At 34.5% G+C, this 22,267-nt stretch overlaps 5 protein-coding genes and 1 long non-coding RNA gene across 13 annotated transcripts in view; 3 read left to right on the top strand and 3 right to left on the bottom strand.

The window, feature by feature from the left end:
- Positions 1 to 3,707, bottom strand: part of LOC133521308 (receptor-type guanylate cyclase Gyc76C-like) — a 70,805-nt gene extending 67,098 nt beyond the window's left edge. Inside the window, exons 1-2 of one of the 7 annotated variants that reach the window (XM_061856196.1) lie at positions 3,690 to 3,707; positions 2,928 to 3,111 (exon numbers count right to left, since the gene is read on the bottom strand). The gene's annotated coding sequence lies outside the window, so the exon portion shown is untranslated. Of the gene's footprint in view, positions 1 to 2,927; positions 3,112 to 3,453; positions 3,662 to 3,689 lie in introns of those variants that run through there. The other 6 variants (XM_061856194.1, XM_061856198.1, XM_061856197.1 and 3 more) reach the window with 6 other exon arrangements.
- Positions 1 to 22,267, top strand: part of LOC133521318 (uncharacterized) — a 205,197-nt gene that overhangs the window by 61,813 nt on the left and 121,117 nt on the right. The gene's annotated exons all lie outside the window — the stretch shown is intronic.
- On the top strand, positions 4,076 to 9,932 carry LOC133521315 (corepressor interacting with RBPJ 1-like). Its single transcript, XM_061856214.1, has 5 exons — positions 4,076 to 4,295; positions 4,470 to 4,564; positions 4,975 to 5,225; positions 7,854 to 8,112; positions 9,501 to 9,932. The coding sequence occupies exons 1-5, from the start codon at positions 4,224 to 4,226 to the stop codon at positions 9,583 to 9,585; spliced, it is 762 nt and encodes a 253-aa protein (XP_061712198.1). The 5' UTR covers positions 4,076 to 4,223; the 3' UTR covers positions 9,586 to 9,932.
- Positions 11,986 to 14,750, bottom strand: LOC133521311 (T-cell immunomodulatory protein-like). The gene is made up of 2 exons (XM_061856203.1): positions 13,270 to 14,750; positions 11,986 to 12,866 (listed from the first exon to the last, which is right to left on the bottom strand). Exons 1-2 carry the CDS (start codon positions 14,618 to 14,620, stop codon positions 12,436 to 12,438), a joined length of 1,782 nt encoding a protein of 593 aa, XP_061712187.1. The 5' UTR covers positions 14,621 to 14,750; the 3' UTR covers positions 11,986 to 12,435.
- Positions 15,006 to 17,359, top strand: LOC133521316 (MOB kinase activator-like 4). Its single transcript, XM_061856215.1, has 4 exons — positions 15,006 to 15,164; positions 15,374 to 15,537; positions 15,656 to 15,865; positions 16,128 to 17,359. The coding sequence occupies exons 1-4, from the start codon at positions 15,111 to 15,113 to the stop codon at positions 16,372 to 16,374; spliced, it is 675 nt and encodes a 224-aa protein (XP_061712199.1). The 5' UTR covers positions 15,006 to 15,110; the 3' UTR covers positions 16,375 to 17,359.
- Positions 17,558 to 19,478, bottom strand: LOC133521317 (ribonuclease P protein subunit p25-like protein). Of its 2 annotated transcripts, none has more exons than XM_061856217.1 (4): positions 19,242 to 19,478; positions 18,980 to 19,164; positions 18,769 to 18,825; positions 17,558 to 17,748 (listed from the first exon to the last, which is right to left on the bottom strand). In XM_061856217.1, the coding sequence occupies exons 1-4, from the start codon at positions 19,335 to 19,337 to the stop codon at positions 17,622 to 17,624; spliced, it is 465 nt and encodes a 154-aa protein (XP_061712201.1). In that variant the 5' UTR covers positions 19,338 to 19,478; the 3' UTR covers positions 17,558 to 17,621. The 2 variants fall into 2 exon arrangements, with proteins under 2 accessions (XP_061712201.1, XP_061712200.1); XM_061856216.1 differs by having other exon boundaries at positions 18,706 to 18,825; positions 19,242 to 19,458.

Consider the following 22,267-nt stretch of genomic DNA (forward strand, 5'->3'; position numbering starts at 1 on the left):
ACTAGGAAGCTGTCTATTTAGAACTCCTGAGATGCTATGTATCAGACCAGCTTTCGCTGAGATGCTACCTCAAAAGTTAATATTGGAGTAATTTTTATACTATTTCGAACAAAAATCCTGCGGAACTTTTTCAATTTTCATTCTAGAAGATAAACCTGTATGTCTTCTAATGCACTAGGGAGCGGGCTATCCAGAACTGCTGAGATGCTGGGTATCAGATTTTCATCGGGTGGGATGCGATGCTCGGAACTTAGCATTTACTGGATTTCAAGACTATTTTCAGACAATTTCCATCATAACTCCGTCAAATTTCGTTCTAGAAGATAGAACTGTATATATTCTAATGCACTAGGGAGCTGGCTATCTATAACTGGTTAGATGCCAGGTATCAGACCTGGATGGGCTGGGATGCTAGCTCAAAACTTAACATTTACTCGATTTTTAGACTATTTCGAACAAAAATCCTTCGGAACTTTTTCAATTTTCATTCTAGAAGATAAAACTGTGTGTTTTCTAATGCAGTAGGGAGCGGGCTATCTAGAACTGCTGAGATGCTGGGTATCAGATCTGCATCGGCTGGGATGCGATGCTCAGAACTTAGCATTTACAGGATTTCAAGACTATTTTCGGACAATTTCTATCAAAACTCTGTCAAATTTCGTTCTAGAAGATAGAACTGTATGTATTCTAATGCACTAGGGAGCTGGCTATCCAGAACTCCTGAGATGCTGGCTGTCAAACTTTGGATTTCAGCTCGAACTTAGTTTTAGTTAGAAGAAACCTACAATTTTTTTTGATGTTCGTATCCCATACATATATGAAAAAAATTTTTTTTACAGTTTTGACTAGAACTCATTATAGATCGCCTAGAAATGTTACTAGCTTCCATTTAAATGCTATTTTGAGGCTGTGGAGTGGATAACGGCTGGGATGCTAGTGTGTCAAAATGGGAAGTTAGCATCTCATTTTCAATTTTCATTTTTTTCGCGTAAATAAGTAGAACTATTAAAAAAAACTACCTAGAACTATAGAACTATTAGGGATGCTACTAGAACTCCCAAGAAAACTTGAGATGCTAACACTTGATATGCTAGGTTCACAGACACACCATATTACTGAATTATTAATTAATAAATTTAAGAATCATGTAAAGTGTAAACTTATTTTTAAAGCTTATTATACCACACAAGACTACAAGAATGATAAAACAACGTGGGATTCATTGTGATTCGAAATGATTAATTATTTATTATATTTGAATCATTTTTTTTTTCAGCAATCGAGTGGTGAAGGCTTGGGACAAACTCCCAGAAGATGTGGTTTTAGCACAAAATGTGAACCAGTTTAAAAATAAATTAGACAAGCATATTATATCTACTACTCACTTAATGATAACTATCTTTATGAATACTGGATACAGGTCATATCAGTTGTCATAACTGCCTGCCTGCTTATTAAATAATAATGATAATAATGATGATGATGATGAAATGGATATTCCAATGTATGTGCTTCCTTTTGTGTTTTTTTTTTGGACATTTTGAATTTATTCTAGAAACATTCTAGACTAGTATTTTTTAAACAATTGTTTTTTTTTTAATATTTGACAATATACAATACAATACAATACTCTTTATTGAACACCTCACATAGTTGATAAAATGAAATGAATGAATGTTTGTGAAATTCTTAGTATAAAATTGGATCTGCATTATAATTCAAAAGTATTATGGAATAATAGTTACATCAATAAATTGCTGTGATATTTAGCTTAAGATAATTATATGTAATACTGTCTTACTATTCATAAGTGCTTGTTGCTAGGCCTATATGAATAAAGTATATTTGAACTTGAACTATTGTTGCAAAAAAAGGGTTAAGACTTGTTCATAACCCCATTATCAGTGTTGCTATTCACTAAAAATAAGGGTTGCCATAACTATCTATCATCTATCTTAAAGAACACTAACTTCACCATTGGTGCCCAGCTTTGCCAAAGTACAATAATAAAATAATCATTTTACCAAGAAATATATATCCATGGAATTCACTTTAAATAAAGCTGAATAAAAATAGTATTAATTTTTTTTTATATATATTAAATAAATATTATAGGACAATTTTACACAGATCAACCTAGTCCCACAGTAAGCTCAGTAAAGCTTATGTTGCAGGTACTAGATGACAATATATATAATATATAGTTATATATGTATAAATATTTATAAACATAAAGAACACTCATAACTCAGGAACACATAAACAAATGCCCTTACCAGGAATTGAACCCAGGACCTCCTGCTTTGTAGGCAGGGTCACCACCGACTGGGCTATGAGGCCGTCCGTAGAATAGTAGAACTAACTTCACCACCCATCCTCAACTTCGCATTATTTATATATTTTTTAAGTATTAAGGTTATACCAAAATTTATATCCTAAATCGTGAATTTTTTAACACCCATGATACAATTTATAATGGAATTACAATTTAATGCCATTTATGTACTAATCCCCTTCTTTCAGTGAACTGCAACATTGATAACCGGCTTTGTCTATAACATGCAGACATCTTTAATTTTTTTTTACAAATAGTGGAAAACATAAACCATAGACTGTAGTTTAGACAGTTGCAACCTATATAATCAAGATGAATGAATTAGAACAAACATAAAATTACTACAGCAAAAATTGAAATTATGTTTTGTTATTTCTAAAAATTGGCATTTATTTGTATACCTAAAGAATATAGAACCAACAAAATGACAAATGCAATTTCTTCAGATAATTTAATATTTTTAAATGAGGTAGAAAACCTCGGACCAAATGTGATGATATCACTAAAGTTAAGTAAAGAATAAAATTACAGAAACAATAGAACATATTGAATAATTTTAAAGAAGAAAACATCTGAACAAAAGTATACTTACCATAAATTCTAAATGATCTTGTTTGTAAGGTCCTTTTGTTCTTCATGAAGCCATATCACTTTGCACTTTCATCACAGTCCAAGTTCATTCATTACACTGCACAATTAAAAAACCACACTATATTCCATTTTGCAAGAAAAAACTATTTACACTTTAAATCGAGCTCCAATAGCACTGTGGTATTCTAAAAATACTTCAATATGATAAAAGGGTATGAATGTGTTAAATACATAGAGCAAGAGCAACACAATGACAATATGTACATGTTCATTGTGGATCCGGATTATCCACTGCACTACGGCAGGATCAACATCTAAGTTTTCGCTGATCTATGTAATAACTAAACATATATACAGCAGTGACAATATAATCAAAATAAGTTCGTATAATTAGTAAAAACGTAAAAACTATTTTTAATTCTATTTCCGTTAAGACGTTCATTCGTACTATTAAAATACAGACATTAATCGGATTTAGATCCTGTCCGTGTGAGATTTAGTCAAAACATTAAACAAACAAATCGAACCTGCATAAAATACATACATTGCGACTAACTACGTTGGTGGAAAACTAACACTAGAAAGTCGACACAACATACTGAGTTTACTCCTTGAAGATATTTTGCCTAAACACGAAAAATACACATATTTCAGCAATCAACTTTATATCTCGATAGATTTAGCGCATAAACAAGGTAACACAGTAACTTTCGAGTTCTTTTTTATTACAAAATACAAAACAAAGTCACATAACACAGCGCACCACCCGACTTCGTGCCATCCATTGCGAGTTGCGACCACAGATAACTATCTTGAAGTAAACATATACGTCATTTTTCTTCATTGCGGTATGGAGTGTATGCGGCTTTAAATTATGCAATGTCCACACCGTAAAAAATTTTTTGATACACAAATTTAAATAATTATTTTTATTTATTTATAAGAAAAAAATAAGGCTACATAAAATAATTATTACAATATTTAAGTATTTCATGTAAAATACCAAAGCAATATAAAAGTACGAAGAAATAATTTGTGTGAGTCAACTTCAGTGGGAGTCTATTCTAAAAACTACCTGTTAGACGGTGTTTATAGTGTGTAACCGCTGAACTGTTTTTTTTTGTGAACATTGTGATGGTGAAACTGTCATGGTATTGATGGTATCATGTCATGGCTTATTTCTGTGCTGTTTCATTCACTTATTATCACTATACGATAACTGTAATAATATAAAAGACATTAAATCTGTAGGGTTTGAAGGTGTTCTTACTTTTGCTATTTTGTTCAAGCCATAAAAATGGGAAAAGGTTTTAATAATTACATGTGTAAAAAGTTTTTCCACCCTGCTTCGAGGGATAACTTGAAGCGAGTAAGTAAAGTTACATCACATATTTACAATCAAGTAAAGACATTTTCTTGAGAATCATGAATATTCCTCCTGTTTCAACACAATTATTAAGTAATCAATGTTCAACAGTAACCTTGGGATATGTGAGGTCTTTGTTGTGAATTTCTGATATGTTACTAAATCCTTTTTCTCTAGGTATGGATGGCAGAACAGAAAACGGATGCATATAAGAAAAAACAAGAGGAATTAAAAGTACAATATGAAAGAGAACAGGAATTACATGAAAACAAGTAAGATACCTACATCAATAAATTAACTGATGCCTATATAATTTATTGTTAAATGTTTGATGTTATTCTTACTCATAATCACATATTCCCAATTTAAGTTAACCTTAACAAATCATTTCTTGGCCTACCACTTTTCATGTTGAAATGTATCCTATTGGTTAGCCTTAGTTTTTGAGTATTTTTAACTGGCACATCTGCTCTTACATACCTTACATATCTATGTAGGTACAAAAAATCAAGTTTCTATGGTTTCCAAGCTGGGACAATGTGTGGGCATTATGTGCCCTGACATCACATCACAGGATATATAGTAAACCTACCTTGGTTGTTCAAGTTTGAGTCTGCTCAGTAAGATAATTTGAAAATTGTATGTAGCTGAATTTTATTAAAGAATGTTTCAATTTTTGCAGGGCTTTGTTGAGTAAAGAGAGTAAAGACAAACTCAGTCTCAATTTTATGTATGAGCCACCACCAGGTGTCAAAAAAGAGCGTGAAAGAGAAGATAACGAACCAGAGTACAAGTTTGAGTGGCAGCGGAAATATAATGCACCTAGGGAAAGTTACTGCAAGGGTGACAATGAAATCAGAGACCAGCCATTTGGCATTTTGGTGAGGAATGTGCGTTGTATCAAGTGCCACAAATGGGGTCACATTAACACAGGTAAGGGGAAAGGGTTGCCTACCTTCAAAATTAACGTAGCAACCGAAATCCAAATATGATCTGTAAGTCTGTTTCATGTTAGTAGGAAATATAGAATCATTTCATTAAATTTCATATGTAAACATATGAATTAGTACAAAATGATGTAGTCTCATTGACAGCTAAATTTGGTGTTATATAGCCCTGTACATTATGCAGCAACAATGTTTCAAGTGCCCACAGTGCCGGATTAACCATTAAGCAAAATAAGCACTTGCTTAGGGCACCACGTCTAGGGGGGGCACCAAAATCGTAGGAACAAAATATGCGCAGGCTGCATCAGCATCGCAGTCGTAGTGTAGTACTTATGTACACAACACTTTTTGATATAAAGTATATTATATATTTGTTTCGGATCGCAGTGTCACAAGTTAAGCTGGTTTGAGAGCGTTTAGTCGCCTACCTTAGACGCACCAATAGAGATCAGACAGCTATTCTGTTAGAATTCTGTATTAGTTAATAATGAATCTTATTCCGTGCTCAATAGAAATAGTAATTCAATAAACGCTACCTATGCGGCCTGACCATTTTTTCATAGTGGCACGCGCCTTTGCGGTTTTTAAACAATAGATAAGACGATAATCCGTAGAAGCTCACGGAGAAAAATAGAAACTATACACGTGCAAGTACCCATCTGATAATAACGAAGGGTCGTAAGAGAGTGAGAATACGTAAGCACATCTCCAACCTTACGCGGAGGCCATCAAAGCTCATGGCCAAAAATCTTACCGTCGGGCTTGTGCCAAACGATTTTCTCGACGTAGTTTACCGATTTTGTAGCGTTTATTGCTCTCTTGCACACCAGATGTGTCAGATGGCCAGGCCGAGTTGCTGCAGAGCCTGGATCCTGCAACCTAATTGTCAAACTGTTATAAAGAGCCCCACGAAGGCCAAAACACAATAGCATCTTATCAAGTTGCGCTTTCGAGTTAAGCCAAAGGCCGAGCAGTAGGAGGACCGTGATTACATAGGTTCGATTTCAAGCCACTCTTTTGCAGTTCGGCGTTGCGGTCTTATGCGACGCCAGACCTACTTTATGCAAACTGTCTCACTTTCGCTTGGCCATGGATCCAAATCCATGCTGTCCTCTCTCGCAGCTGGGCTGCCTTGCTCACACCTCGCCATTGGTTGTATTATATGATAACGCGCCGCGATCGGACGCTCCGGACGTCCAGCTATTCATACCTCGCCATTGGTCAAATTCAAGCCTTGCTTTCTTCCAGCTCGACCTTTGGCCTCATCCGTAAGCGCCGACCGAACGCTCCGCGCGTTCAGCCTTAGACTTTGCCTTTAAAAACACAGATTTTCACGAGTTAGCCCATTCAAATTAGATAAAAAAATAGCGTTTTGAGGAATTAATTCCCAGCAAGCTGGAAATTGTTTTAATACATTTATTTGGTCCTAAATGCGTGTAATCCGAGTTTGCTCGATCTCATGAGGTGTCACATTTTAGGATCCTTAGGAGATTGTTTTTTCCTTTGGATTGCCAAACCACTCGATGTAGAAGGAACCCACTATCAATTACAATAGCACTTGGTGGATCAGACACTGGTAAGAAAGCGTTTTCGGATTATTAACATGATTTTACCAAAAATAAAAAATGTCGACCTTTTTTTACAATTTACTACGAATACATATTAAGGTACCTTAAATCAATCAATCAATCAATATATTTTATTGCAAGAACATAGTTAAATTACATTTCGAATCCTCAGATATCAATTTTAATAATACTCGTAATTAGAACAAATTTTCCGTCGGCCGTACCGTTTTCGATTTACAAGCAAAAAACAGAAAAAGAGGAAATATTTATGCACACCTCCTGGAATGGAGCAAACTCGGATTATACGTATTTTTAGGTCCAAATTCGAAAAAATCTAATTGTATTGGCCTAATTGTGACACATTATTATTTAAGAAAACAGGACTTAATCGCGTTTGACTAAGTTCTAAAATTACCTCCAACGTCAAGATAATGATGTCGACTTTACCCAGTCTTCTCCGAGACCATGGGGACAACGCCGTCCTTGAAACGTTTGGTCAGAGGTAATTTTAAAACTTACCCTATTAAGTCCCGTTTTCGTAAACAATAATTTGCTATTTAAGACATTTGTGGCCATTGGTACTTGTTCTGACAAGAACCAATGGTCAATGGCTAAGCCCCTACTGAAGCTCGGCTTTTGCCTGTGCGGAGTATGACCTATGTCTTACGTCTTCGCTTACACTTAGACAATGGTTGGCATGGCCTCCGCCCTTATGCGAAGCACGGTCTTCGAATTTGCTTACACTTTACGTTACCTACTGTTGGAACATTACTGCTGCGGTACTGTCAATTTCCGTGATAAATAGATGTGACAGATTGAAAATTCTATTCTCAGCAGTAATGCGCCAATAAACGTCACGCAATTTACCAAGAAAATTCAATGTAATCTTGATGAGGGGGCACCATGGCCTAGAAATGCTTAGGGCACCAAAATGTCTTAATCCGGCACTGAGTGCCCACAGGCCTTATTCTTTGTCAATATTTCATACAAATGAAATTACAACTGTTTAATTCAACTTCAAATTACGATTATCATTATCTTTGCAGATAAAGAATGTTCAATGTATTCTCTATCAATGAGCGAGGCCCGTGCACTCCAAGCTTCCACATCAGCCCCTGAAGAGGAGGAGGAAAAGCCAGACGTTCCGACCTTGATGCAGCACATGAGAGACTCTGGGCTGGTCATGAAGCCTGGAGCCCTGCCTCTTGCTGCCACCAGAATTGAGGACAACGAAGGTGGAGCTAATCTGACCGAAATGGACTTGATAAGCCAGTTGTCTAAGAAGCAAAAGAAGAAATTGTTGAAGTAAGAATACTCTTTAAAATATTTCTTTAATTATATGTAGGGTTTGCATGACGGATCTGAAATGTATGGGAAGATCCCCGGATCCGGATCCAGACTAGGATAATTTCATACATTTTTGAACCAGATTGTCAAACTCTAATTGATGATGATGATGAATGATGATGTCCTCCCAGACGTATCCGTCGACGGCGACATCCTGACAAACAAAAAGGGTCTTAACTATTACGCGGACGTTGCTGATTATAAAGAATAAAATCACGTTGATTTTATTCCTGTCAAAATTATTTCAAATAAGTCCATCTGGAATAATTCTTCGGCGAGGAAATTGAATGGAAATAAATTATTCTTATTCAAATAAAAAAATCATGGTTTTTTATTTGAAGTAATATTCCATGAACAAGAATTGTAACGAGAGAATTTTTCTTAATAAAGCCGATTAAGCTGGTATGTAAGTATGCCATGTATGAAAGTAGATAGGTATATTTTGGATGGACTACGGGATGCAAATTTTTAGTAAAACCCATGAGAATCGGGTTATATGGAGCCGCTGCTGCAAAATACATTTGTTTAAGTTATGATGACTGGATATATTTTCATGTTTCTAAATTAACTTCGGTGCTTTTAGTGTCCTTGTTGCTACCGAACTTTTATTACTGTATTACATGGTCGTTTTAAATACCTGTTATTTAAATTTTCTTCATATTATTAAAAAATAACATGCTTAGAGATCTTTTGAAGAGCCGCCAGTCGTAGGTGTTCAGTGTTTGCCAAGACACATCGAATGAGCCGAAACACGGTGTCTTTATTTTGTTTACTTTAGGAGTTCCTTTGCCCACCTTCTGGCTCCATCATCAGACCAGCTTCATGGTACCATAATATTGCACAGTCACCAAGTCCACCAGATACTCAAGTATACGAAATTTGAGCCAAATCGAACGTCAGGAAGTGGTAGTAAATCGACTCGCAAGATTGACCTAATGACAACTTCATTCTAATTCTACATAATAATAAATATTCCACTAAAACCTTATTTAGAATAACTCCATTTCTGGAATAATTATTCCGTCTTTTATTCTTCATTTAAAATAAAAATTGCATGATTTATTCCATTTCATGTTATTTTAAAATAAAAAGGGATGGCTTTGTAATTCCATTGTGTTGGAATAAAAATAAAATTTCTTTTTTATTCTTATTCGAATTGATTTTTGCCCAACACTGATTGTATGAATGCTTAGAGTGCTTGCATAACAGAGCCCAGCTAACTTTTTGGGACCAACACAATTGCTTGTCTCCTACAAGTATTTGCTCCATAGCAAAATTGATTGTATCCACACTTTGATGCCACATGCGTCTCTATTTACTTATTTAACTGTATAATTTGCTTTCAGGAAGCTGGAAAAACTTGAGGAGAAAAAACACAAAAAATCAAAGAAGGACAAAAAACACAAAAGGAAGTCAAGGGACAGAGATTGAATTTTTCATTCTTTAGATTATAATTATCTATAAATTTAACTTAATTCTCATGTAATTTTTTTTTGGGCCCCTATAATTGTAACACTCTAATCTATTTTACAAAAAAAAAGTTGTAGAATGAGGCACTTCCTAACAACTGGGGGTCTTTTGTGTCTGTAGCCGTCATTCTAATAAAGGGAGTTGAAGAAGACTTCCGCCTGTATCATAGTTCATTTACGTATATAAAAAAGGGCCCCTAGAAAGGTTTTTTTTTAATATTACAAGTAACTAACTGTACAACATAGATTGCGTGTTTTAGTTTTAATATTTAATCTATTTACTTAATAAATAATTAAGTACCTAATAAAGTTATTTTATATGTTTAACCCATACCATAACATAAACAAGCTATCAAGAGTAACTTTAGAAAAGGAGTATTTTGGAAGATTACAAATACATATGTACAAAATTAACTCTTATGACAGGCTTATTTCAGTCACCTAACTTAGAAAAGTGTAACTTCAGTTAACGTTTTTATTGTGCTTTCTAAATGCAGTTGGCCATTCTAAATTTGATTTAAAAATTGGAGGGAGAATGCTGAATTAAGAAAGGTTTACACATTGCCTTTCCTTAGACGTTACTACATGTGGTGCCATAATAGTATTTTATACAATCGTGATATAATAGACAGCTTTTCAGTCCAGTACCGTGTTTTGGCAACGAAGCTTGCTGAGTTGCCAAAGTGAGGTACGAGATTGAAAAGCTTGATTACATCACTATTGTATATACTACTTTTTCTACGAGTCAATAAAAATAAACACTTACATATCCACTTCTCATATTCACTTTAAACTAATAAAATCATGTTACAGTGAAGTACATACCTACATAATCATGTGCCTGTTTCATGCTGATAAGAAATAATTCTACCCAAATTGGTATGTACACAAGTCCGAGCTCACTGTTTGTATATAAAAATAATATTAAGTTAGTTATACATATTTCTCGTGTAAGTGAAATGTAACTTCTTATGAGAAATAAATGTCTTTAAACCGAAATCATCCAAGTAAACAAGCCAAAAGTATACAGCTATTTAAGATACGCGAGCAGCCGCGATACCTTCATACTCGTACGCGCCCCGGCCGCCGAGACCCGGCTGGGTGGTCAACGACACCTCGTAACTCATGAGGCCCTGGTACTTGCTCCTTGCTAAATTCAATTTATAGACACTTTTTTCTCGATTTTGGCCACCGTAGCCTATGGAGACTAACAAGCAATGGTAAGCGGTTTTCGTAGTCTATGGATGTTGCTATATTAAGGGTATCACATGTGCGTTTATGACTTATGAAGCAATTGTTTCTACTATACAACCTAAAATCTTATACCTTTAAACGAGCAATTCTTGTGTATATATATATATATATATATTTCCGGGATCTCGGAAACGGCTCTAACGATTTTGCTGAAATATGGTATATGGGGGTTTTTGGGGGTTAACAATCGATCTAGATTAGTCTTATGTTTGGGAAAACGCGTGTTTTCGAGTTTTCGTGCGTTTTTCTTTCGACGCAGAATATGGTCGCTAATTTCGTGTTTCCGGCAACTGTCCGTCTGGTCCAGCGGGTTAAGACGCGGACTGCTAAACGAGTGTTACGGGTTCGAATCTCGCCCGGTGAGTAACTTTTTTTTTTATATGTTCAAGTTTATATATCGTTTTTTAATTTTTATTGTTTTAGACAAGTTTAATTTAGTGAAAAAATGTAGTTAAGATTATCACCTATACACCCCCATATTACAATAAATAGTTATAACCGAGCAAAGCTCGGTCGCCCAGGTACTAAATAATTAATTTGAGCTATCGTTTTGTTCCGTCCTCTTGACCGCGGCGAGCTGTGATTGGTCCTTTTCATTATAGTTGACAAAACCGTTAAATGAATATTCTAGTTGAGTTGGGAGCTCATACATGAAAAGTACCCAATTACAGTTTGGTATTCGAAATCTTAATTCAACCATTACAGTCGACGAGTAGAAACAATACTTTTTCTACTCGTCGACTGTAATGGTTGATTTAAGATTTCGTATACCAAACTAGAATTGCGTATTTTTGATGATTCATTTCGATAGTCAACTATAAAAAAAATTGACCAATCACGTGCCGCCGCGCTCCCATAGAAGACTAAAAGGGCACGAGGCCCGGGGCATTACCAAGATACTTACCAATTATCATTAATTATTTAGGTTTTACAGTAAAACAGTATTATAGCTCTCTATTATATCACGATTGTGTATAAAATACTATTTAGCTCAGTAGATATCTACCATTTTAACCCTAATTAAGGAAAAAATACGCTGTTTTCACCCTATGAATCCATATACTTATATGACGCTAATTTTGATTTCAATTAAAACAAACACAAAATATGAACTTATATTTTTATTTAACATGAATGCAGTTCTTTTATTAATTTAATATAATTATCACAGTATTTTATGATGTTGAAGTACACCATCATCTTGAAGTCATGAACACTCTTCTATTGTTAACAACACAATCTAGGATACATGAAACACTCGAATTACTTAGAATATACAGAACATATAATAAATATCTATACACTTTAGAACTCATAGCCAAGGAATAAGGTACAAATCATAATACATATTTTAATTTTCTAACTGTACTTATATGAACATTAAGAAAAAAAATCTATATAATTATTGAATTATCTAATTTACATTTCCCATAATACGTAAACGCTTAATACTTAGTAGCTTAGCTATTCTGTACCTAAATATAAGTATTTACATAGAAGATAATGTAATTATAAATACATACCTAGATTTATTTAATATCTATGAATATTCCTTGTCCTAAATCTTTACATAGGTGTTATCATCGATTTCTATGATATCATCACGATCATTTCTTTCTTTCCAATGTAAGTATAATACACAACCTATTATAGTTACAATTATGGCAGTCAGTACACACACACTCTTTAAAATTAGCTTACTTGGTGTCACAAACAACTGAGCTCTCCATTGTGAAGGATCATTTGGAGGAGCAGGAATCACCACTATTTGAGAATTAGGTATTATCTGAGTCCAGCTTTTGGAAAATCCTGACAGACCAACATTTAAAGTGTCTACAAAGTTAGGGGTTCTGTCGAGACCAAATATAGAATATGGGAGCTGCAACGCATAGTAGGCCGACTGAGACAACTGAGCACAAGCTCCAGTCCTGTAGGTTCCTTCTTGTGACCATGTGTTGTAGCTAATCTTGGGGCCTGGCAAGTTAGTTCCTGAAAAACAGAACATACAATAAGTTTTTTGTTTAAAATTTCATTTTTTATACAGGCTTTTATCAATAACTGAACTGTATTTTTTTATCAACAGGCAACTAATACTTTGAGACAATTTTAACAAATCAAACACAATTAAGTTCCATTGTTTCATCACAGAGTACCATTTGAGCAGCCTGAGCTTGATTGTACCATAATATTGCATTGTCACCCAACTTACAGATGTTTGAAAAGTTTCAGCTTAATCAATGAATGGGAAGTGGGTCTAATTTAGCTTGCAAGATTTGACCCAAACATACATACATACAAACTTTGCAAGTTAAATAAAAGCTTGTAAATAGCAGCTATCTTATCTTAAAAGTAATTAGATAATTTATTTAGAGGCATTTCCTAATGAGCTTACCAAATGTTAATTTTCTATTATACAGAGTTCCATTTATAACAGGCACTTTTTTATTTGACAATCCAGTGACAACAATGACTTTTATGAAATTTGTATCATATTCCAATTCATTTCTGTATGCATGCATTGTGTACTTTTGAGTTGTAGCATTTTTCTTTGAGTAAATTATATCTAGGACACCGTCCATATAAAAGTCATAAAATGTAGCCATAACAGTGTCTCTTCCAAATGTATTGAAAATATCCCATTGGACTTGAAATGTTCGGTGGAATTTACATTCAGCATATGTACAGGCAACATTATGAAGAAGAAATGCTCTTGTTTCATTACTATTCACTGGACTGAGAGTCATGAGAATGTCAGGGTACCCATCCATATTATAATCTCCACTTCGCATTGTTATAACATCCAAATACAATTCATTGCGAGGAGGTACAAACCGCCACACAGTTCCTTTGCCATCATTGAAGTCCACTTGCAGATCATGCCACTGACGATTGTCATAAATCAGGATAGTACTATTGATACACTGTGTGTCATAGCATACAGGTATAACTAGAAAGAACTCTCCCGAAAGGGCAACATCCAGAAACAGTGTCTGACCATAAATTGTTGGGTGTCCAACAAGCAGTTCAACGCTATTGTTGTACCTAAATCCATCTTCTTTACTCAACCATAACTCAACATCCAACTTAGTAGTCACTAGGAGGTCGGCAGCATCATCGTCATTCACATCAAGAAAAGAATGTGAGTGAGGAAGCTTTATAGGTTTGAATAAAGTATCTCCCATTGGTATCTCTTTCGGTGTAGTCCGTGTCTTATCGAATACCCAAAAAACTCTTTGGTTTTGAGTGTTAAGCCCAAAAAGATCCAGTGTCATATCACGATTATAGTCCATCACTAGGGGCTGCCCAAATGTTATGGCTTTTACTAAAAGAGCATCCGAACAATTAAGACTTGGCATACCACCCCATATAATCCGCACTTCATGCACTTCAGATTTGCTAGTATTTACAGTCTGTGTGGTCAAAAGAATGTCCATATAGGCGTCACCATCGTAATCTCCAGGCACTACACTTGTCACGACAATATTACTGAAATTGCATGAGAATATTGAAGGCCTTAAGAACGGTTCCTTGTCATGCGCTAGATAAACTTCCACACTAGAACTATTTTTAATAACAAAGGCATCTGTTAGTTCATCTGAATTGAAATCTCCAAATGCAGCAATAATCCCTTCCTTAAATTTCCCAAAAGAGTTCTCAGTCATATCACTTATACATAAACAACACGTAAGCAAAATACTGAACACTAAACATTTTAACTGTGGCAGGATCATTTTAAAAATCATATATTACAACACATATGTGATAACTCCACTGTCTGGTTTGTAAATTACGTTTTTATTTTACTAGGCTATGTTGGTGTGTACATTACATTGTGTATTTCTTTATCGAACTTCATCGGTCAGTGTCATGACTGTCATAACTATTTTTTTTTTTTTTTTGGAGCATTGGCAACACGGCCATCAGCTCAAACATAAATACATTGATACAAACTCATAACTATAACTCCATTCCATAGATGTTTATTCTATTTTTATATAAGGCTGGAGAAACACAATCAGACGGTTCTTTAATATGAAAATAATCTGTGTTCGCGAATGATGGACTTGATAATAACCTCCCAACCATAGACAACATATTTCTTTTACAAAAAAATAATATTTTCTCGCTGGTTCTGTGCTCTCTCTCTCTCTATATTTATGCGAACCAACTTCCAAGCTTTGCGATAGATTGAAATTATTTTATCCATTTTATTATCAAATTATACTTTAGACCATGGCAGATGGTGTGCAAATATTAAGGCGTAACCGTCCTGGATCTAAAGCAAAAGTAAGATTTCAAATTCATATTTATTGACGATGTTAGACTTTTGAGATAGGTTATTTAGGTACAGTCAGCGTCAAATACTTTGTAGCAGTCAAAGTGGCCAAATAGTTCGGTACACCATACTAAATATAGGGTGTACCGAACTATTTGGCTACTTTGGTTGCTACAAAGTATTTGACGCTGACTACTATCCACTAACATTTTTCTTATAGGACTTCTGCCGTTGGCCTGATGAACCTTTCGAAGAGATGGACAGCACTTTAGCCGTACAACAATTCATACAGCAAACAATTAGACGAGATCCGGCCAATCTTGAAGCTATTTTGAAAATGCCTGAGGCGCAAGATGAAGGTGTTTGGAAGTATGAACACTTGAGGTGAGAATAAACTTTAAACCCTTAGATATCGTAAATAAAGTAGTCTCCGACTTGAATAAGGACTTGTAGTCAAAAGTTACAACTATCATATTGTAATTAAAGATGTTTTAATTTTCAGGCAATTCTGTATGGAGCTAAATGGTCTAGCAGTTCGCTTGCAAAGTGAGTGTAAACCAGAAACCTGCACACAAATGACTGCTACTGAGCAGTGGATTTTCCTGTGTGCTGCTCATAAGACACCTAAAGAGTGTCCTGCAATTGACTACACAAGACACACCCTGGATGGTGCTGCATGCTTGTTAAACAGCAACAAGTATTTTCCTAGCAGGTAAATTGACCAAGTACATAAAGGAGCATTCCACGGAATTGTCTACTGAAGATTTGACATAATTAATGTGAACAAATGCTCAGAAAAATTATCATTGACTTGAAACATTGAATTTTATTTATATATTAAATAAAATGTGTTTAAATGGGACAACTCATAGAATGCTTCTCAAGTATTTTATAGCTCCTTAGCAATAGAGGGGTGTTGTGTTATGGAATTATTTACATTCTTCAGTTATTAAAACTGCCCTTTTTATTCACAGGGTAAGCATCAAAGAGTCATCGGTGGCAAAATTGGGTTCAGTATGTCGCAGAGTATACCGAATTTTTTCACATGCATATTTCCATCATCGGTCAATTTTTGATGCTTTTGAGAAGGAAACTCATTTATGTGAAAGGTTCACTTATTTTGTCACAAAGTATTCAATTATTTCTAAAGAAATATTGATTTTGCCAAAACTTGAAGGTGAGGTACCTCTCCCTCAAACTGCTGGAGAATCAGAAGCCTGAGATTCAAAGAAATAATTCACTTGTATTGTGAATTATGTATTTGTACTGTGGTGATCAGTAAACTGGAAGTTTAGTCATTTGTGCTATGTATTGTATTGATATGTTATTGTTTTACCTAGTTTTGGTAAATGGTCCTCTTTTTAAACAGCTTGCTAATTGCCTATAATTTAGGCTGGTTTATTATTTCACAGCCTGATGCAATATTGTAATGTTTATTTAGACAATAACCACCATAATTTGCTTCGACTCTTTAGTGTGGTTTATAAATTATTTGAGCATAACTTTGAATAATGAGATGTTATAAATTCTATTGTAACCAAATAAAGTAGAATCTCTTATTCTTTATAAGTGTGACATAATATGTGTATAGCCGTTATAATAGATGTGAGAATGATTTTAACTGTTTACATGTCTTTACTGTATACACTTCCATATTGTCCAGTATCTGTAATTGTCTTCTATGTTAGATATTATCTAGTGTTTCATAATGGCCAGTCCTAAAATGACCAGTATTATCCACTCTAACAGAAAGTATTCTGTAACATTTCCAACAGAGCACCCATCCTAGTAAACTTTGGATTTGGCAAATTGAGACACTGAATAAATTATTGTAACAAAAATGTAGTATACCACATTAGTAGTAGTTTTAAGTGGTATAATAGAATACTATTTACTTTTGAGTACTGAATAGAAATTACTTGGTCTCAGTGACCAGTGACCTACCAATTCCAAAGCCCACACACTAAGCTGAGATTGACACATGTGGTCACATTTAGAAGCTACAGAATTACTTTTAGCACTGCATTATGTAATATAGAGGAAATATGTGTAAATCCAACAAGTAAATTCTTGGAACCGAAAGGAAAGGGTTAAAATAAGAAGTTAGTAATAGGTATAAAAGATTTCTTAATTAACCTATTTATATTTAGTCTTTTAAAATTACCTTGTAACCACTTTATCAACACTAATAAAATTGTAGTATTTTTTAGGTTTTTTTTATTGTTCCTTTAATCACATATTATGTTACACTCAAACACAAAGGCACTCAAAGGGTAGTTTTTACTTTATTGGGCCTTTTGTGGCCTCTTTTCCACAAGTTGATCCATCCACAACTTGTAGGTATGAATTCTCTGAGACTAGGATGAGTTTAACCCATATAAATTCTGAAATAAAATTATTAATGTATCAGGTAAATATCAATTTATTATACAAAACTTTAAGTTATATTAATTGACAGATGGGATGATTTAGCTTGTGTTTGTTTGGTTTTTCTTATGTTTGAAAGGTTTTTTTGATTTGTAGGATTGATGCTGCTTTTGGCTGTTGTTAGCTGGATCTTTCTGCCAGAATTTCTTTCCTTGCAATGACTGGTATCTATAAAAAATAAAAATATTAAGCTTTTATATTTCAGTAACATGCAATACAAGAATGGGTCCAATCAATTGCTTTATGTGCAATGATATTCCAGCCTATTGGACTACATGTATATACAGTGAAATCTCGATAATCCAACACTTTGATGGTCCAGTACATCCCATAATATGGCACTAAAATAGAAGTGCTAGTGATAATTTGCTGTCCAAGTTTATTATCTATGCTTACATTATCACACTGACTTCTCTTTAAAAGTGACTATAAACCAGATAACGGTAAAATTTTCTTAGAACATATTATTTTAGTATAGTATATTTTTTTATACCACATACTTAAAAACATTCACCAAAATATACGCAGATTTGCTACAATTTCCACTAATCTGAATTTCCTACTAAGCCAGCTCTCTTGTGTCAGCGTTAGTGCCAGATTAATGGGATTCTACTGTATTTTAACCCTTTTCCAGGCATAGTATGATTTATTGACCACATACGCGCCATTAGAATTTCAACTTTAGCATTCCGATTCAAGGTTCAAATTAGATTACACTTTCAAGAAATGTTACTTGTTTTCAAATGAATCATCAAAGCTGGATTAATTGAAATATATTTGGATTTTTTGGGAAAACCTTGTAGATTGGTGCGGCCTGGAATAGGGTTAAGTATAGCCAACTTACTATCATTGTATGCAACTAACTACATGGCATCTGCCATGGAAAAGATAAAGATGGAATTTAAACTTCAGTTTAATAAATTTGTTAACCGTTTCAATGCCATGACTTCATATCAGATTGAGTCTATGATCACAACAGTTTATTACTTCATTAAAATTCGCAAATTGCGGGGGTCTTTCCCTTTTACTAAGAATTAAAAGTAACAGAAAAATAGCTGCAATTGACGAACTTCGATTTTCGTAGTTATAGCCCAGGACTCTTATTGGATTAAAAATTATACAAACCCAATTTGACTACTGTCTGGTAGCATTTCAACTGAAAGTAAAATATGTATAACAGGTATTTGCCTTTTAACCACTATTGTTTCCAAGCCATCTACTTTTGGTTCCCAAAACTCTTCAACACTGTGAACAAAAGAAATAGTATTTATAAGAACCTTGCGTTTTTATGGCAAGAAAAACTTTTAAAACAACCTTGAATTAAATTGAATCATAAACTGTACTATAGTCTGATCTTCCTTTCAAAATTTTAGGTACTTATAATGTTAATAAAACATACTTTTTGTAAGCGAGTTTTGTGACTTGGTGTTCGATTGAAAATTGTCGTTTTATGATTTCCGCGCATGATATAGCCTTGGGTATGCCGACTCCAGTCCCAGTCCACACCACGGCTGTAGCAGCCTTATCCTCTAAAATACCAGACGCGTGTGACAATAGATTTGCCATTTTACTCCCACCCTTTACCTAAAACCAATCCATTTGTAAAGTAATTTTAATCAATAAACATCGGTAATAATTCTAACCTACAAAATACAACTTACTTGCATCCACAAAAAGTTCTCTGGTAAATCTTTTATAGGTATTTTATCACGTTGGAGTTCTTCTTCAACATTTTTCCCCTTAAAATAATTTTCCATTCTGACTCAATTATTAGTAAACTAAGATAAGATTATCAGATCAGCGGTTTAAACAGAGACATGTCAGTCGCTTCTCTGGTTTAAATAAAAAAAAATTGGCAATTTTGACATTTGACAATAACCACGGATATGCCACGGACTTATAAGATTATCCGGATTGGCCAAAAAGTATGTCCACATGAGAAGTCAAGTTGGGCCGTTGCATCTCTTTCTAATTAAGGTGACCATGAGTTATATGTATCTGGGATATTAGGATAACTATATATATATATATATATATATATAGTTTGGCCAAAATCTTTTCTCATTCGTGCATAGTCTGAGAGAATCTTACTGTCTTTTTGCTGTGCTAGTATTATGGCCCCTGAAAAGGGATGGATATAGTTTATTCTCTTCTGTAAAACGCTTCATAAAATTTTCGCGAAGTACGCGATGGTTGTAAATGACATACAGCAACACTTAAATCCGGAAACGGAAAATCAAGAACATGAAATATAGTCTGTGGTAAGTGACGCTCTTTTCTCGTTATAAATGTAAATGGCTGCCGCATATCTAACTTGTTCAAGTAAAAGTTAATATCTTGTACCTTACCCCATCTACTACTAAACTAATTAACTAAAATTCAACCAGGATTAAATAAAAATAGGAAAATAAATAAATTTGGCCATGTGATCGTCTAGTGTATTTACGTTGTGAACCTTAGTACCCTTCGTCTTTTATGTGAAAACTGATATGATTTGGATTTTTCAAAACTATCCCTAAATATCCTATGAATTTGTAAATATTCCTATTCCTACTGTATATTTTTATTAACACTATTGTTAGACAAATAAAAAAAAATAGTACATAATATATATTTTTTTAGAATTTATCTCCTACCGGGCCCTACCGTGACCAGTTACCGTGAACAGTAGTAAGCCCTTTTTGTTTGTAATTTAAAAACTTATATTTTCCTTTTAATATATCTCTTTGCTAACCTAGCTAGCTAAAGGAAAATATGTATATGTAACCATTGTAACCATAAATAAATATTGCAAAGAATAGCACGTACAAACATACTTTATCTACTGTCACGCCCGGATGAAGACGGGTCTCTAAGCTAATTAATACCCATTTTATTTTATTTTATTTTTAATAGGTATTCCTAAGCACCATGTAATATTACTCTACCAACGTTTCGTAACCTAATTTCAGACGAGAAGAAACGCCAAGAAACTCATCTGAATGTACTATTAATGTATGGAATACTGAAAACAATCGTCTATTAAATATGACTTTATTTACCCTTTAATTCCCCAGTTATAGAAAAGCTCAATTGTCACTAGTGAACTGCTCCGCCTGTCACTAGCTCCCTATAACAAAATTATTTAGTATGTCCTCATATAACTTTGTTCCCCTATCTCACCCAATGTAAAAATATATAAACCTTCAATCATATTTAATGTACGAGCCTCAGTAACCCATCCATATGCTACTGAAGATAGATTTTAATTTATTTTGTAATTAAAAACAGTTAAACCTCTAATGATTTTAGTTTTGTATACAATCAAACTAATTGTGAAAGAAAATAAATAAACCTAACACCCAAATAATGACTCTACCCTAACTCTACCCCAAATTCACCTATTCTAATGTGTGTAAACCTAGAGGCGAACCTCTATTTTTACAGGGAGGAGTGTGTGTGTGAGGGACCCTAATTTAAGCTCTAAACGTTCGGCCGACAAAACCGAGGTATAGCAAACCCTAGTGTCTGTGTGATTGCCTCCCCCCATCTGTGTTAGCCGAAGCCTGGGTACAGACGAGTAAGGCGCCCTAACCATGTATATAATGTGTATAAATAAATATATTTAACAAGACAACGCTTCTTCAATTACCAACAGATTTCAATGAGTAAGGATTACTCCTAATGGTCCACACGTGAGACCCTCATATCCCTCTGTCAGACCTTGAAGAGAACGTAAGAGGTATAATTGTCACCTGTGTTGGTAAAAAGGCTGACGCCAGGCCCCTCTCGCGACCTGGACCTAACTCTCTACTGGTTCCCGAGTAAACCTGCTTGTCACCGTTTGGTTAGGTGTACTCGGTAGGTTGACCATGCAACCTGACACTGAACTGGCTCTAAAATACAAAATATCCACTAAAATAAGTAAGTATTGACACTAAAATAACAATTGAACAGATTGACAAAGAACAGCATAGTAGCTACGCAATGTCAAACATTCAATCGTCAAAATAACAACCTTTGTTTTTACGTCTACGAATAAGCCAGAGAAAGTGACAATCCGACGGTCAAAAATATAATCGCGGTCCTGGCTTAAAACTGAGCTATTTATAACATTCGGCAAACGCTCCAGACGTGTTAGAAGTTTCTCTCGTACTTATCGTAGGGTAAAGGCACCAGTAGCCAGCCCCTCCACGAAATTTCTATGTTCAAGAACGTCTCATTTGCCCACTAATTGATCAATAAGAATTATGAATGTATTTACTCATCAATAATTTAATAAAGTTTAATTTTTACAAAGAATAAAACGTAATTTAATTTAGCTTATGGAAATATTTCATTAAATATAATGCAAGGGCCTTTCCGCCAGCAATCAGCCTCCCGTCTACCAAGACACAGCCTTTAAGTACCCAGTCTACAGCCATCCCATTTTAACGCCTGGCTATTGGGTTCCGAGTTCCGTGATTTCAGTGTCCAGTGGTCAGCCACAGGATGACTACTGAGTATTTAATGTATTTCAATGAAATAAAGTCATAATAATGTAGATATTTAAAGGTGTCGCGGCGTTCTCATTATGTATACAATATAGACAAGTAAATGTACTAGACTACGACAATAGTCTACAGACTATAGAACGCCGCGACAATAGAAATAATGGTAGTGTGTGTATGTGGGTGTAGGAGTGGTTAGTCCTACCTTATTGTCCCGT

The sequence above is a fragment of the Cydia pomonella genome, chromosome 9 (genome assembly GCF_033807575.1).
Source record: "Cydia pomonella isolate Wapato2018A chromosome 9, ilCydPomo1, whole genome shotgun sequence".
NCBI classification, from domain to species: Eukaryota; Metazoa; Arthropoda; class Insecta; order Lepidoptera; family Tortricidae; genus Cydia; species Cydia pomonella.

What these genes read in the sequence shown, in the direction of transcription:
- LOC133521315 (XM_061856214.1), top strand. Translation starts at nt 4,224, where the DNA reads ATGGGAAAAGGTTTTAATAATTACATGTGTAAAAAGTTTTTCCACCCT. An exon ending in CGAGGGATAACTTGAAGCGA is followed by an intron (nt 4,296 to 4,469) that starts GTAAGTAAAGTT and finishes CTTTTTCTCTAG; the next exon opens with GTATGGATGGCAGAACAGAA. An exon ending in CAGGAATTACATGAAAACAA is followed by an intron (nt 4,565 to 4,974) that starts GTAAGATACCTA and finishes CAATTTTTGCAG; the next exon opens with GGCTTTGTTGAGTAAAGAGA.
- LOC133521311 (XM_061856203.1), bottom strand. Translation starts at nt 14,620, where the DNA reads ATGATTTTTAAAATGATCCTGCCACAGTTAAAATGTTTAGTGTTCAGT. An exon ending in TAATAGAAAATTAACATTTG is followed by an intron (nt 12,867 to 13,269) that starts GTAAGCTCATTA and finishes TCTGTTTTTCAG; the next exon opens with GAACTAACTTGCCAGGCCCC.
- LOC133521316 (XM_061856215.1), top strand. Translation starts at nt 15,111, where the DNA reads ATGGCAGATGGTGTGCAAATATTAAGGCGTAACCGTCCTGGATCTAAA. An exon ending in GTCCTGGATCTAAAGCAAAA is followed by an intron (nt 15,165 to 15,373) that starts GTAAGATTTCAA and finishes TTTTTCTTATAG; the next exon opens with GACTTCTGCCGTTGGCCTGA. An exon ending in AACAAGTATTTTCCTAGCAG is followed by an intron (nt 15,866 to 16,127) that starts GTAAATTGACCA and finishes TTTTATTCACAG; the next exon opens with GGTAAGCATCAAAGAGTCAT.
- LOC133521317 (XM_061856216.1), bottom strand. Translation starts at nt 19,337, where the DNA reads ATGGAAAATTATTTTAAGGGGAAAAATGTTGAAGAAGAACTCCAACGT. An exon ending in ACAAAACTCGCTTACAAAAA is followed by an intron (nt 18,826 to 18,979) that starts GTATGTTTTATT and finishes TTTTGTTCACAG; the next exon opens with TGTTGAAGAGTTTTGGGAAC. An exon ending in CCAGACAGTAGTCAAATTGG is followed by an intron (nt 17,749 to 18,705) that starts GTTTGTATAATT and finishes TATTTTTTATAG; the next exon opens with ATACCAGTCATTGCAAGGAA.